The sequence below is a fragment of the Spea bombifrons genome, chromosome 2 (genome assembly GCF_027358695.1).
Source record: "Spea bombifrons isolate aSpeBom1 chromosome 2, aSpeBom1.2.pri, whole genome shotgun sequence".
NCBI classification, from domain to species: domain Eukaryota; kingdom Metazoa; phylum Chordata; class Amphibia; order Anura; family Pelobatidae; genus Spea; species Spea bombifrons.
The window spans coordinates 61,276,153-61,291,086 of NC_071088.1; the positions used below are offsets into that span (position 1 = coordinate 61,276,153).

Below are 14,934 nucleotides of genomic sequence, written 5' to 3' on the forward strand. Positions count from 1 at the left end.
TCACTTTATTACTGTTCCATACTTGGCAAACATCATCAAAGGTCTACAATAGTAAGAGATGCGTTTGTACCACTAACAAAACACTGCAGGATCTGTGTATGTTCTTCTCTAGATCCAGCATTAATACGCTGAATGTGCATCCTCACATGCTTGTGTTTGCACTGATAACACCTCAATAGCATTCGTTGTTTAGTGGTTGCACAACATAGTTCCCCCGTCAGAGCTGAAACTCCCACACAGATCATCAAAACTTGAAGACACCTGCACAGCCACTCTACAGGTGTGCAGCAGGAAGTGTGTGGGTGTCAGAGATAAGTCCTCACACAGCATGTGTGCTTCCTGGATCTAGAACACTGAACATGTCATCAGCTATCTGCACTCAGGTGGCCACCCTCTATACAGATTCCAGAACTTTTATTTAACCCGCCCTCATAATGTGCCGATCAGCCAAGGGAATATATCACCCAGAGATTTCCCATAAATAAATCATGCGCAACACGTGTTGCTTAATACTAAAATTATGCAAGGAAAAATACACCATTATCAAGTTCCATTTAGTTATGAATGTATTTATTTGGCACACTTTAATAAAGGTTAGGTGCAATAGGTATGCATGCGTGAGGAGTAGATGCACCTTCACAGAGTTTCCAGACTAAATTAAAATGAAGCTCGTGGCACGTTACTCAGAGAGAATATTCTATGAACAATCACTTCCTTATGGGACAAGTTATTCCGGTTCCCTTGAGACCGCAATATCCATCTGGGTTTTTGTGTAAATATTGTTGGTGATAGTCCTCTGCATAGTAGAAGACCGGAGCAGGTCTGATTTCTGTGGTGACAGTGCCGCGGTTAGAGCTGCTGAGTTCCTGTATTAATATAATATGTCATTATTTTAAGTTTTCCAATACTACACGAATAAAACAGCTAATATTACATCTAAATAGACATTGAGACCATTCTTAGTGGGGTCGGAGGAAACCAAGTGATAACATTAAACAATACAGATGAACTGATCATAGTTTAGCAAATATATTTAAATTAATTCATATGTGGCGCTCCAAAATGAGGCGCTACAAAGGTGATCAATCAGTTCCCCATCAGAGGATGCAGGGAAATAAATAGTTTCAAGTAATCTCCACAATCAAGCGTAGAACATGAAAGCACCCTCCCTCCAAAAAAAAAATAACATTAAAATCACAATAATTAGGACAATATAGCATTGCTCAGATTATACAGTTGGCGTCTTGTGATATTGGAGGTATCAGTTGGAACAATCTGTTTCTAGCGGTCGGTGGTTGGAACAAGATTGAGAGCCATAGATTTAAGAGGCTCTTTGTGATGTCAGTGATCTCCATTGTACATAGTACTCTACAAAAAGATACTCAAATGCAGTATAGGCTGTTGATTTTGAAAATATAAAATATACACACACAAAATAACAACCCAAGGATTGCACCATTAGAACATTATATAACAGAAATATCAAATCAACGTAGAGACACACTATTCAAATAAAGCTAAAGCTGAAAAATGTTGGTGACCATAAAAAGTTTCAGCCAGGTATGACCGCCATAAAGATGACTTTCTACCTGGTACAAATAGGGTACCAATGTAGTCTTGGCTGCCATTAGGCTGTACTTTCACTTTTAAAGCAATTAAACTCCACTGAAAAATCTGAATCAAGATCACCTTTCCTCTAAAGTAACTCAGTGTTGTGTGTGGACTGCCTGTAGATTAAGACAGTAGATGTGCTCTGCTGGGATTGCTAGCCAAGCCCACCCCCTACTGGTCATGCAGCAATATGATTGCCCAAACTGGGCCTATATCTGCTAGTCTTTCTAGCAACTGGAAAAGACACAAATCACGCACAGACCAATTATTGCTTATAGGATACATGACTCCTGTCACTATATGTTTCAAAGGAAATAATAGAGAAAACATAGGTCCTCTGCTGGTGCTCGTATCGTCTGAAGAAAAGAGATGGACTTCCAAGATGCAGAAAATAAAGAACAACCTACCTTTTGGAATGCATCTCTTGAAAACAGAGCTGCTTCCATCTGCTGGTCACTATAGGTGTATATGACAGAACGATACTGAGAACCAACATCATGTCCCTGCTTCATTCCTGTCAATACAGAAATTTACAATGCCTATAAAGATAATTCACGTCTTGATATTCACTGGCATATTTCAGAACTTTCAATTCTATTAGAAATGCATAAACCACAGAGTGAAGAACGTTGTTTTAGCTCATTACTAGTGATTTTGAGTCATGACCATTGTAAGTTGTTATCACGCACACTGGTTCTCTCAGTGGTAGGGGATATTGCTCCCAGGTACTTATCTAAATATTTTCCCTGTGGCATAGAAGATCTTACACTGTCACATGTTTTCGTTTTCCTTATCTGAGTAAGGAATTGTGCTTGTAGTCTTTTGCGTAAGTGGTTGTAATTTTGGTACCCCTACTACATCCAGAGAAGGTTTAAACTGGTATACCCTGCAAAAATTATGTTCCACCGGTAACTAGTAATATGCCACCTTGTAGTATTTTGTTGAACTATACTCTTGTTATGCAGTGTCAGCCTCTGGTAGGTTTGTTGTTGTCCAAAAAGTGAAGTGAAGATGGGTGAGACACGGGGCCTCACCGTTCTAACTATTCACTCATGGCCAACGTTGGCTTCTGTCATAGGAGGAACTCATGGGATCAATACTCACCTTCTGTTGGGTCATGGTTCTCCCAAAATAACTTCAGTAATGTTACATAACTTATCACTTTTGGGTCGAACACAATCCGGACAACTTCAGCATGTGCAGTAAGACCTGTGATTGGAGAAAGAGCAGGAACAGTTGAGGTGGGCCTCAAATTCTTAGTTAGATGCTAAGACAGAACACTGTGTTTATGCATTGTCAAGATAAGACAAATGCATAGGAACCAAGTACAGAAATACCGAAGATAATTAGAGACCTGTTCTTGCACTAATGTGCGTGTGCTCTAATATTTTGTTATGCACCCTTCTCTACAAGCATCACACGGGGTGATATGCTACATTGCCAATGTATTGTTCACATGTCAATGAGCCATGGCTTTCTTGACACTACTGCACATGTCTATGAGATTGGTACTCAATTATATGAGTTTAAGTGATGGATCAATTAAATAAAAGGTGCCAATTTAGCACAAAAAATGTTCTGCCTTTCTAGTAATAGTATAAGTTGTATCCAATGTCAGGTGTATATTGCCTGTGGTCCTAAAGTTGTTTACCTCAACTCAGTTTTCCTGCCTTGTGCAAATCATAGTCCAGGGCATTGAGTGCAATAGAGTTTTAATGTTATTGTTAATTTTGGCCATCCTCCTATTGTAATAGCGGCATGGAATCTGATGGCCCTCTACAAATTTAATGTTATGTAGCCAAACAAATCTATAAAGGAATTGTTTTAAAGAGGGACTTTATATCTACTTGACATCTGTTTTTCAAGATTAGGCATCACTATCCAAAATGACCACGTATCTCTCGCCTCACTGTGATCTTCACAGTAAGAACAGTTTCATGAGGCAGTGTTGTCCTTGCAGTGTATGTACAGACTGTAGAGACTGTATGCACTACTGTAGAAACCACAGGGCCATGGTGCGAAATACTGTCCCCAGGGCCCTCCAGGTTCACCAAGCAACATGTCCGACAGTGTCTCCCTTGCCCCTAAACAGCTTGTAAGTACCACCTTTCCCCTCAGTGTCATCATTACCCCCGAAACAGCCTACATGTGCCATCTTGGCCCCCAGCTTCCCAGTGCCACAAACAGCTTATATGTGCCATCATTGTCCCCAAACAGTTGTCTGTGCCTTCTTTCTTGCCCCTTTCAAATATACACTCTGGCACATATGTATACACACACAAAAACTGCTAAGACACATACACTTATTCATAGTCACTTACACACACTTTTACACTCATTCTAACGCACACTCCATCTCACAAACATACACATCCATGCTCACACACATTTACACACTTATGCTAACACACACACTCCATCTCACACACATACACATTCATGCTCACATGCACTTTTACATAGGCATTCATTCTCACATGCACTCCTTATGTATGCTCATATACATACCCCCTTACCTCTCCTGCAGCTTTCGGTCCTGTGCTCACACATTGTGCAAGCAGCCTCGGTTTCACCTCAGTTTCATTTTTGAACTGGCTCGAGGAGACTGAAATAAGTGGTCGCAGGGGTCGTCCAGGCCCCTAGAGAGATGGGCCCCGTTGCGACCCCTGTAGTTACAGAGGAAAGAAGCAAGGTTGCAGTGTAGAAGAGGCAGATCCTTGGAAAAATGAATTTCAGCTGGGAACAGTTTTTACCTGTACATACTTCTTTATAAGTGGGATTGGGAGTATAACCTCCTGCATATCCCACCTGAGTGGAGAAGACACCATTCTGTTTCCAAAACAGTCGCTCTACACCCCAGAAACAGCCCATACCTGCAAATTAATAAATACAAGTCAGGATTTTTGAACAAGGTGGTTGTATAGAGTTTCTGGAGATGACCCCTAGAGGGGTGAGAAGAGCTTTTGGTTCCCTTTATACTAGGTTATGCATTGCCCCTGGAGTGTTGGTAGAAAAGCAAAGCCAGGAGATGTATTTTTACCTTTAAGAAGCACTACAGCGGCTCTGTATATTTTAAGATCAATTTTTATTACATTTTCTATTTACTATAATTATACACAAGGCCAAAAATCACATAAAGCAGAACATCCCAGACAGACATAACAGGAGAAAAACATCACATTACAAAAAGATATACCATAGACATACATAGTAAAATGCCATTAAGACTGTGTCAGAATTCACAGACAGAGCATGGAATTATAATCCAAAAATGCCAATATAAACCATTACAAATTAAGCCCACATCATCCATGGCTTTCACCCAGAAGAGCCATTGTCCTGTAAGGGGAGCGAATACAGAGAGAGAAAAGGTGTGTGGGGAATCTGTACTCCACAAATCACAAATTCACAAACAGATCCCATGTTTCGTAATGTATGAACCAATTTAGAGTAAGCATTACTGTGTAAAAGGTTTATATTGGATCTATTAAAGGAAAAACAATCACTATTGCAGCGAGTAGTGGAGAAATGCATGAAACGGATGCAAATATTCATTCCCATCTTAACTTGGGTTCACGCTCACCAAATAATGCCAGCTCCGTGCCCGCTGGGAATGGTTCCAGAACTGAATTCCCATTCACAGTATGTTTTGCTGCAGATAAAAATAATAATAACTCTTGCAGGGTCAATGGGTTTTTGCTTGCTCAGCTCAGTGAACTTTATCCTGGGTGTAAAGATGACGTTGGTAAAATGCAGGTAATGAAATTGCTGTTTGTCAGGTAATTGCACAATCTTCCATCACACAACACAATGAATCATTTGTTTGAGATATATTATACATTATGACTCAAGAAAAACAGCGAGTTTGGTAATTACCTGCTACCTGAAGAGCTTCAGACCGCCCTGGTAGAGCTTCATGCTCTGTGGGAAGAACAGTTTTGCTCGCCATGGCTGCAGGAAAGCCAGTGATGCTAAAGGAGGCCAGCTCGGCATATTTATAGTGGTAATTAGCTTGAGGGGACAGAGGTCACAGAAACAACTTTAATAAGTAACTTTCAAGATTTAACAGGGCCTCCTATATTGACAATACATGAAAAAACAGGGTAATTAAGTATTTTCCTCAGAATGCAAAATAGTATTGGAAATGCTATTAAAGAGATTATGGCACTCAACATAGATACACAGACAGAAGATAGAGATACTGACACTGTCCTGGAGGCATTACTCTGGGGGTTGAATGAACTTCTAGTTGCTATGGGAGATCAGATGTTTCAGGTGACCATTTGTACCCAGGGATAGGCAGTGTCCGTACAAGGACACCAGTGTCCGTGGGAAGGTTTGTGAAGGTCCATAGAACATCATTAACAGAGAGCACAGACAGCAGTCAATGTCCACCATGAGCAATGTTGGTGCCTACCCATTTGTACCCCTGACCTTTTTTTACTCTGGTATACAAGAGGTATGATCCTGCCACATAGAAAATCAATGTGAGGGTGTCACATTTTCAGTGTAGTAACTAAAGAAATTCTGTATTCTTGGCCTGTACCTTACTGTAAACATGCCCAGAGCTCTTTTACCTAGAGCCACTGCTCTCTGCAGCCCCTAAATTCCCCCCCATGGATTGAGTGAGGAAGGGAGAGAAAGCAAAGAGTGAGAGGAGTGAACATAAGTGTAGGTGGGGTAGGGGTACATTGTTATTATTTATTGTTTAATACAGTGTCATCATATTTCACAGCACTTTATAATGGGTAAACAGACTTACAGAAACAAGAGTTGAAGAGGGGGAGTGAGGAGGTGTAACTAAAACCACTATGAAGAGCTTTGAAAGTAAGAGCCAGGATTTTAAATGTGTGCAGTCAGTGAAGAGACTGACAGAGGGGAGATGTTAGTAAAGCGATGGATACGTTTTTTGTGCCATTGAATCGACTTGGCAGTAAAAGGAGCTACATGTCACAAGTGGGAGAAGACAGTTACAGCAAAATAAAAATACAAAATTAAAGGTTCATTCATCTAAATCATCAACCAGAATCGTCTATTTAAATGATGCCTTCAAATTATTAGCAGACACATATGCCTTTAGTCTGTAAGCACTATAAAGTTGACTAGGTACTTTCAAAAAGAAAGAGTCCCACAAGCACCATGAGGCCCAATACCTCTGTCCTTCTTTCTTCCTGTGATGTCTTTTTGTTCTTACAAGGTTTGCTGGGTATGGATATATCTCCTTTTCAACCACATGCTCACTTTTTAAAACAAATTGTATTGATTTCACTTTGTTTTTGCTTACTTGTCACCTTGTGGAGCTAAGTCACTAAATACTCCTTTGTTGGTGGGCGTGGGTGGGCTGTGCCCTTTGAACTGCAACCTTTCTTGAAGACTTCAGTAAGTCCCTCTTTCAAGGTGGAGGTCCTAAAAGATCTGGCTTTGGATTGGAAGCGAAGGAATTGGCTATATATCCTCATGAGAGTAGTGCACCCCAGAAGAGAAAGAATGGGGATCAAATTTCCACTATGGTCTTACCACTTTGGAACATTTATCACCATATTGACACAACAAGGGGAAGCACAATTTACTTCAGATTTCTTTGGCTTCTAGGATAAATAGCTATTACTAGATCAAGTCTGGGTAAAGCCCCACAACTGGCTGAAACTCCAACCACACTCCCTAAACCAAAAGTTACAGTCTTGGGCCATTTTGAATGGTGGGAAGCATGACATAATGTGTTTCAACATAAGGTTTAGTGCATAAATTACTACCACAATTACATGCCCAAGGAGGCCCACACAAACAGGGGTCCTAAGCATGGAAGCACTTTAACTGCCCCCTGATATTAGATACTGAATGAATGATTGGAGTGAATTAATTCATTTTTCCAATCCCCCCCAGCACTTTGCCTTGCGGGAGGTGTTTTGTCAACCCCACATCAGGTTCAGCAAGGTGTATGCACAGTTAAGCACCCCCCCCCCCCGCCAGGCCCAATTCCAGGTCTAATCCAGTGCTCCCACAGATTTCAACAGTCGCACTTTCCTGCCAGTTGACAAGAGTTGTATAGTGAAGTCAAGGAGGTGAAATCACAGTATGAATGAGCCACCCCAGTAAGCTTTTGCCCCAGATCTCATCTCAACTGTTTCCATGTAATGTATAGTTAAACCAGAAAGTGTTTCCCAAAGGCTTCTCACACATTGAATTATGCTCAGCTCATCTTGCAGGAAAAACTTTAGAGTTGTGCCTTCATAATGAGAGATGAAGTGGAAGTGAGGGAGACAACCATTCTCCGCTAAATTCCGCAAACTCTCCCCCATCATGAGATAAGCATTTCATGCACGCTAGAGGCCTTGTAAAGAATCTGTGTTGACGGTAGACAGCTGTGGTATAGCAAAACTAGCAACGGTTGATTGTGTTAAGCTGTGAATTTTAAGCTTGCAGTGTAAACTGGGCATTATGGAACACCAATCATGTGCCTATGTAACAATACATTATGTACGAGCAGTTAGGTGATATTCATAGTTACATAGGCTGAAAAAAGACGTGTCTATCAAGTTCAGCCTTTGCTGTTGATCCAAGTCACAACTTAGTTCCTAAACCCAGGCAGCGCTCTATGAAATTATACTTGATCCATTTAGAATCTCGTGCAGTATACATTACCATATATACAAATGTGCTACCCTTTATCCTGCTTATTTGCCCTTTGTTCCCTCATTTTGTTTCATACTCGACACTGGCTGGTGTAGCAGAAGACTGTAATCCTAATACTTGTTGCAGCCCAGACTAAAGTCTCAGCAGATGTTTTAGAACAGATGCGTCACTTTTCCCATAACCTACATTTTACAGTTCTATCTGCTAAGTACACTGCTCCAAAAATTAAAACGAACATCCTAGATCTGAATGAATGAACTAATCATATGACATTCTTCCGTCTTTACATAGTTGAATGTGCTGACAACAAAATCACACAAAAATTCTCAATGGAAATCAAATTTATCAACCCATGGAGGTCTGGATATGGAGTCACACTCAAAATCAAAATGGAAAACCACACTACAGGCTGATCCAACTTTGATGTAATGTCCTTAAAACAAGTCACAATGAGGCTCAGTAGTGTGTGTGGCCTCCACGTGCCCGTATGACCTCCCTACAACGCCTGGGCATGCTCCTGATGTGGTTGCGGATGGTCTCCTGAGGGATGTCCTCCCAGAACGTGAACTAAAGCATCCACCAACTCCTGGACAGTCTGTGGTGCAACGTGGCATTGGTGGATGGAGTGAAACATGATGTCCCAGATGTGCTCAATCGGATTCAGGTCTGGGGAACGGGCGGGCAGCAGAACGTTCTCCACGGCGTCTCCAGACTCTGTCACGTCTGTCACATGTGCTCAGCGTGAACCTGCTTTCATCTGTGAAGAGCACAGGGCGCCAGTGGCGAATATGCCAAACGTCCTGCACGGTGTTAGGCTGTAAGCACAACCCCCACCTGTGGACATTGGGCCCTCATACCACCCTCATGGAGTCTGTTTCTGACCATTTGAGTGGACACATGCACATTTGTGGCCTGCTGGAGGTCATTTTGCAGGGCTCTGGCAGTGCTCCTCCTTGCACAAAGGTGGAGGTAGCGGTCCTGCTGCTGGGTTGTTGCCCTCCTAAAGCCTCCTCCACGTCTCCTGATGTACTGGCCTGTCTCCTGGTAGCGCCTCCATGCTCTGGACACTACGCTGACAGACACAGCAAACCTTCTTGCCACAGCTCGCATTGATGTGCCATCCCGGATGAGCTGCACTACCTGAGCCACTTGTGTGGGTTGTAGACTCCGTCTCATGCTACCACTAGAGTGAAAGCACCGCCAGCATTCAAAAACATCAGCCAGGAAGCATAGGAACTGAGAAGTGGTCTGTGGTCACCACCTGCAGAACCACTCCTTTATTGGGGGTGTCTTGCTAATTGGCTATAATTTCCACCTGTTGTCTGTTCCATTTGCACGACAGCATGTGAAATTGATTGTCCATCAGTGTTGCTTCCTGAGTGGACAGTGTGATTGACTTCGAGTTACATTGTGTTGTTTACGTGTTCCCTTTATTATTTTGAGCAGTGTATATATATATGTAATAGTGTTTACAGAATACAATAAGCAATATATAGGTGCACAAGGGGAAAAATGCTTTTACTTTTCCTTAATTTACCTTTGCCCTACTGATACCAAGTTGCAAATCAGAAATGCTGACTCTGCCACAGTCTTCAACTCATGGGGGTTGAAATCAGTGGAAAATCTAACCTAAATATAGCTACAAAAAGCACAGATTATAGGAAGTTTAGGAGATTTGTTAACACTGATGGTCACCCTCTACATACAAGAAGGGATGTCCTCACACTAACGCAACATCTACAGCAGATTAAATTTGTTAATTAGAAATACGTATATATTGATTTGACATATGTATGGAAACCACTAGCCTCCGAATTATAATTTATATAGATAAATACAAATGCATATATCCAAGGAGACCTCAAAATGATTCAAGTTATACATTTGCTAGTCCATATAAAGAAAAAGAAAACGTCTCCAACTTGGGCCACTAGTATAGTCCTACTTCCAGTAGAGGCAGCAGCGTCCTCTGTATGTTCTTCCATCCAAACACTTTCCCCAAGTGCCCTTATCGCAATTTCAGCCTCTCTACTGGTGTTATCACATTCCACCTCTTTATCTTGTTATCCAGGATTTTACCGCATTCTATCAAGTCACTGTACTGTTTACTCACTAAAAACCCATCAATTCAGAGGCACATTCAACCTGCAACCTACTTCTCCAGTCCTGATGAGAGGAAAAAAAAAATCTGTGCTTGCCCACGTTTGAGAGACCTCCACATCATCCTCGCTACAATCAAGTGATCCCAACCCAAGAAGTTTCTCTCCTTCACCTCAACCTCCAAATAGAACAAAGGCTCAGAAGAGCGGGACAATCTCCTTCAGTAGGTTTTAATCCTATTGTTTGTCATTTTTCACCATGTCTATCCAACTGAAGTACCACTGGAGCTTTTCTTGCCTAATCTCTGACCAGGGGGTTCACATCTGAAAAGCAAAAGGTGTACAAAAATCAGACGGCAAGTCTTGCTTTCAATAAGAGATTTATTCCAGAAAAACAGATGTCTTGAATGAGTTGGGATGTAAATGATATGAATAGGGCCATCTAGATGGCTTAGTGAGAAGCTGTATTTGGATGTTGGATTTATTAACCCTGTAATTTAGGGTAGGCATTTCACCCCTTCTCCCCAAAAGCTTGGAAAGGGCTGCTTAACGCCAAAAACCATTATAAACACAAATTGATTAATCCACTGTATATTAACTGCATTTAGGATGTAGGCTTAAATGACCCTGGTAGCGATGTTAACTTTTTAATTTTTTTTTTTAAACCTTTGCCCAACTCTAAACAATCTATCCAAGAGTAAATTAAACATTATTTCTTGCGGACCTTGTCCAACCATGCTCCAGCTGTGTGGTAAACAAACCCAAAAAACCTGTATGTATACACAGTCACACAAGTATCAAATGAAAATAAATTGAAATTGCCGCAAAACATGGCAACATAGAGGAGGAGTTCCAAAATAAAATATCCAACTGCTGGAAATAAACGTGTGTATCCAATCTTGATTATTCGTATCAGTTTAGAAACCCAAGTTTTGACATATCCCAGCAATCCTGGTTTCTGTCTCTGAGGTTCAGGGTTGGGAGGCATGACCCTCGCTTTTTTTCTCCTGTATTATAAATTGATTTGGTCCCCACAAATGTGCGTTGGAATCATCTGTGGTTGATATGGTAGATGGTCCTAAAAAAAAAAAAAAAAATAAGAGGCATGATAAAATAGGTAGTTCAAAACTCACAGGAATGCAGGTTGTACATGGATGTTTATCCAGGCTTTAAACAAATCCAAAAATGATTCAACTAAAACAAACATCTATCAAACACAAAATGGTAAATTCTAAAGATATGGAACCAACCATTTAATGCAACTTTTTGGATGTCAAATGTTCATAACAAGACACAAATAAAATGTCCACATATTATATACACGGACCGTTACAGAAATAGCTACTCTTATGAACAGCACAGCAGGTTAACTTTATATGTAATAAACGGTTACAACACCTGGGTAACGGAGGTGTGAGAACAGGCAGCACTGAAGTCTTTAGTCATTGTAACCCATGCATTAGCTCCCCTCCTTAACCGCATATCAGTTTGAAAAGCCACAACATACCTTTGTGTTGGGCGTGCATCACATTGAACCCCTGTTTTAATGCAAACATTTCTATAGTGCCACCTTAAAAAGATAACTATTGCCCTTACAGGGTTTAGCATAATGATCCATTTACTAAAATGAGCTGCCCCCTTTTAGTTCAAACGCCTATTGAGTTCTGTCCCTTTGGGAGAAAGGCAAGATCATTTATAAACAGATGTTTGTTACACGACACAGGACTGGTGTGGGAAATAAAACCCAAATACCCGTTCACAGCACCATTTCCCTAGCCATATACTAAAATCTTGAATTCCCAGCATCTTACTACCCCGTCTCCCAAGGATATAGATGATGCAATCTGGTGCAAAGCATTTCCTAGTTTACCCCCCCCCAAAAAAAAAAACCAGATGGTATCACAATGATCTCATCGCATGTCAGGTCATTGGTTCTTATATGGACTATTGCATCAAAGTGTTATTTAATTAGGAAGAACACATAAGGCGTGCATGTATGATCTCAGAGTATAAAAGTTGTGGATTGGATTAAAGCTACATTTTTAATGAAACACTGAAAAACATTACATTTACAAACTCATGTGCGGATGACCACCACAAACAAGCTTGTCTGAGCCTTGTCTTTAACTCAAGAGCTGAGCATCTAAACAATTACACATTATAAAGGCTCAAGCCCAGCGAGAATCTGCTACAAGAAAGCAGGGCTAGCCCTGGAGGATAGATTCTTAAATCACTGATATCACTCAGAAATCCGCACATTAACTATGCATTATACAGGGCCAGCACACCTATTCTTGCAAGAAAAACTTCAGGTATGGCTCTTAACTCATAGCACAGTTGATCGAGCTCCTTTGTATTGCAACAGTTGTTCCAACTGTGCGAGTCTCTCGACAGATGGCTTCTTCCCGTTTCAAAGGATGAGTGATAGATCATTATGTTTTTGTAAAAGTACGATGGCTTGTTAAAATTTGAAACGGCAGCTTCACGCTCCAGGCAAAATCTGTTTGTCTTCTCATCAAAACCCATCACACAGACGTTATCGCACACGCCGTTTTCATCCACCAGCATATGACAGGTGGATTTACGCCGAAGATTTGCGCTTCAGAGGAGCTAAGCACTTTTCAGTTCCAAGCCTTGCCCTCTGCAAAAATATTTAGGGTGTGCGGCATATGCATCTTACTCACAAACCAGACAAAGACTTAATTGGATTAAAGGGACAGACTGCTGTCCCAAACACAAAGTACTTTAAATAGCATTCCTAAGTACCGTATTGGCTCGGATATAGGCCGCACCCTAAAAGTTAGGTGGTTTTTTTAAAGAAAAAAAATTCTGCGCCCCCCCCCCCCCCGAGATATGCTGCCACTCTGTCCCCAAGATGTCCCCCCCTCCCCAGAGTTACCGGTGCAGACTCCACAGGGTATGGCGGGGCCAGCGAGGGACATCTACACATCTAACGCGTATTCAACTTCCGGTGCCGGCACTTCCGCCGTGGGAAGTACCGGCAAGGAAGATTGTTCGCACAGATGTTCACCGGCAGCAGCAATGCGAGCATAAACAGCCTCCGCTGCCGGCACGTCTGCAAGATGTGCTTTAACAATCTTTACGATGCGCTTAGACAACCTCCCGTGCCGGTACTCCCCCCGTGGGAAGTGCTGGCAGGGGAGGCTGTCTGAGCGTATCGGAGTGTAGGATGCAGGTCCCCTGCACCGCTGCCGGGGATCTGAATCCTAACCTTGCTGCCAGCCCAGCGCCCCGAACTGCATGTCCCAGGCGTCGGGCGCTAGACCCCGAATATAGGCCGCACCCCCACTTTAAAGACTTAAAGTGGGGGAAAAAAGTGCGGCCTATATTCGAGCCAATACGGTATTTGCCTGTCCAAAGAATTCTTATGTACCTGCTGAAGACACTGCAGCTCGTGTGTGTGTGTGTGTGTGTGTGTGTGTGTGTGTGTGTGTGTGTGTGTGTGTAACACATTCCCTAGAACCAGAGCTGATGGTAGTACACAAACGTATTCAGCAAGTGTATTGAGCAGAAGGTGACATCATCATGTGTTAAAGGGCATACAATAGATGTCCGATCCATGAGGTGGTTACGATGAGGTTATAACACTAAATCTTACTACTGTAACCGACTACACTTACAGCTAAGTTTTGTCATTTCAAGATTCCATGTGACATTAAACATTGTGTACAAAGGCTCAAGGCTCTTGACAGGCCTAGTAAACCATGACAGGTGAGAAGAAATGAGTACAAAAGCATAGCATAAGATATAACAAATGGTGGAGCTTTGCAGATTTCAACTCACCTGATCTGAAGTGCTTTTAATTCTTTATTACCTATAAAAAAAACAAAGGAGGATTATGTACAAATTATGTATTTGTACTTGTCCAAAATGAGTCTAAATTCAAAGGTGAATATCCAGTAGAGGGGCTGCGTGCCCAGTGCTATATGGAAGACAGTGGCGATCACTTGCGCTGCTGCCCAATACAGAGTACTAAAATAAGGATTCATATAGCAACACTATAGTCATACAGAGCATAAGTCTCAGATTTGCGCCAGAAAAGACCAGATCTATGTGCACAGCCTGTTGCCTCTAATGCTACACTTTCTGGACCACCAGTAAAGAACTCCTCAACTGAAGCTAAATGCAAGGAGGGGAAAAACAAAAAGGGGGTAATTGCAATATGTGGGATGGAAAGGTATGTTTCAGAGGTTCTTGGTCAGTTTATGGTCGCTGTGTCACTTGTGCATATTTTAAAACATACCACAAGAAAATCAGTCTTTTCCTGCGGAGATGCACACCTACAGGTCTGGCCAAATCCCAGAAGCGAGGCACAGGGGCACAAAAATTACTGCTGCCTCCAAACCTATTGGTCATATATATTGATCTCTACAATAAATCCCAAATTATAGTACAGTTTTTTCTCTAGATACAGTCCTGACAGGTCAGTGTGAAGCACCTGGGATTTTAAGCTAGTCTACACCTTTACCATACACCCAAGCCAGTTCTTTACATTAACAGAGCAAAAAAAACAAGAAGCACATCTCATGTCTTGATTTCTGTATATTAACATATCTGTAGCCAGGTACAT

The 14,934-nt window shown here is 41.7% G+C and overlaps 1 protein-coding gene across 1 annotated transcript; it reads right to left on the reverse strand.

The window, feature by feature from the left end:
* Window positions 1-540: 540 nt before the first annotated feature.
* Window positions 541-5,581, reverse strand: LOC128474741 (mitochondrial peptide methionine sulfoxide reductase-like). Its single transcript, XM_053457135.1, has 6 exons — window positions 5,488-5,581; window positions 5,195-5,263; window positions 4,365-4,484; window positions 2,716-2,820; window positions 2,019-2,125; window positions 541-866 (listed from the first exon to the last, which is right to left on the reverse strand). Exons 1-6 carry the CDS (start codon window positions 5,558-5,560, stop codon window positions 708-710), a joined length of 633 nt encoding a protein of 210 aa, XP_053313110.1. The 5' UTR covers window positions 5,561-5,581; the 3' UTR covers window positions 541-707.
* Between the last annotated feature and the right edge of the window lie 9,353 nt (window positions 5,582-14,934).

Bases quoted from the DNA above. Each gene is read 5' to 3' on its own strand.
- LOC128474741 (XM_053457135.1), bottom strand. From the start codon at position 5,560: ATGGCGAGCAAAACTGTTCTTCCCACAGAGCATGAAGCTCTACCAGGG. The intron at 2,126-2,715 runs GTGAGTATTGAT...CTGTATTGACAG, and splicing joins GAACCATGACCCAACAGAAG to GAATGAAGCAGGGACATGAT. The intron at 867-2,018 runs GTAGGTTGTTCT...ATATTAATACAG, and splicing joins CAAGAGATGCATTCCAAAAG to GAACTCAGCAGCTCTAACCG.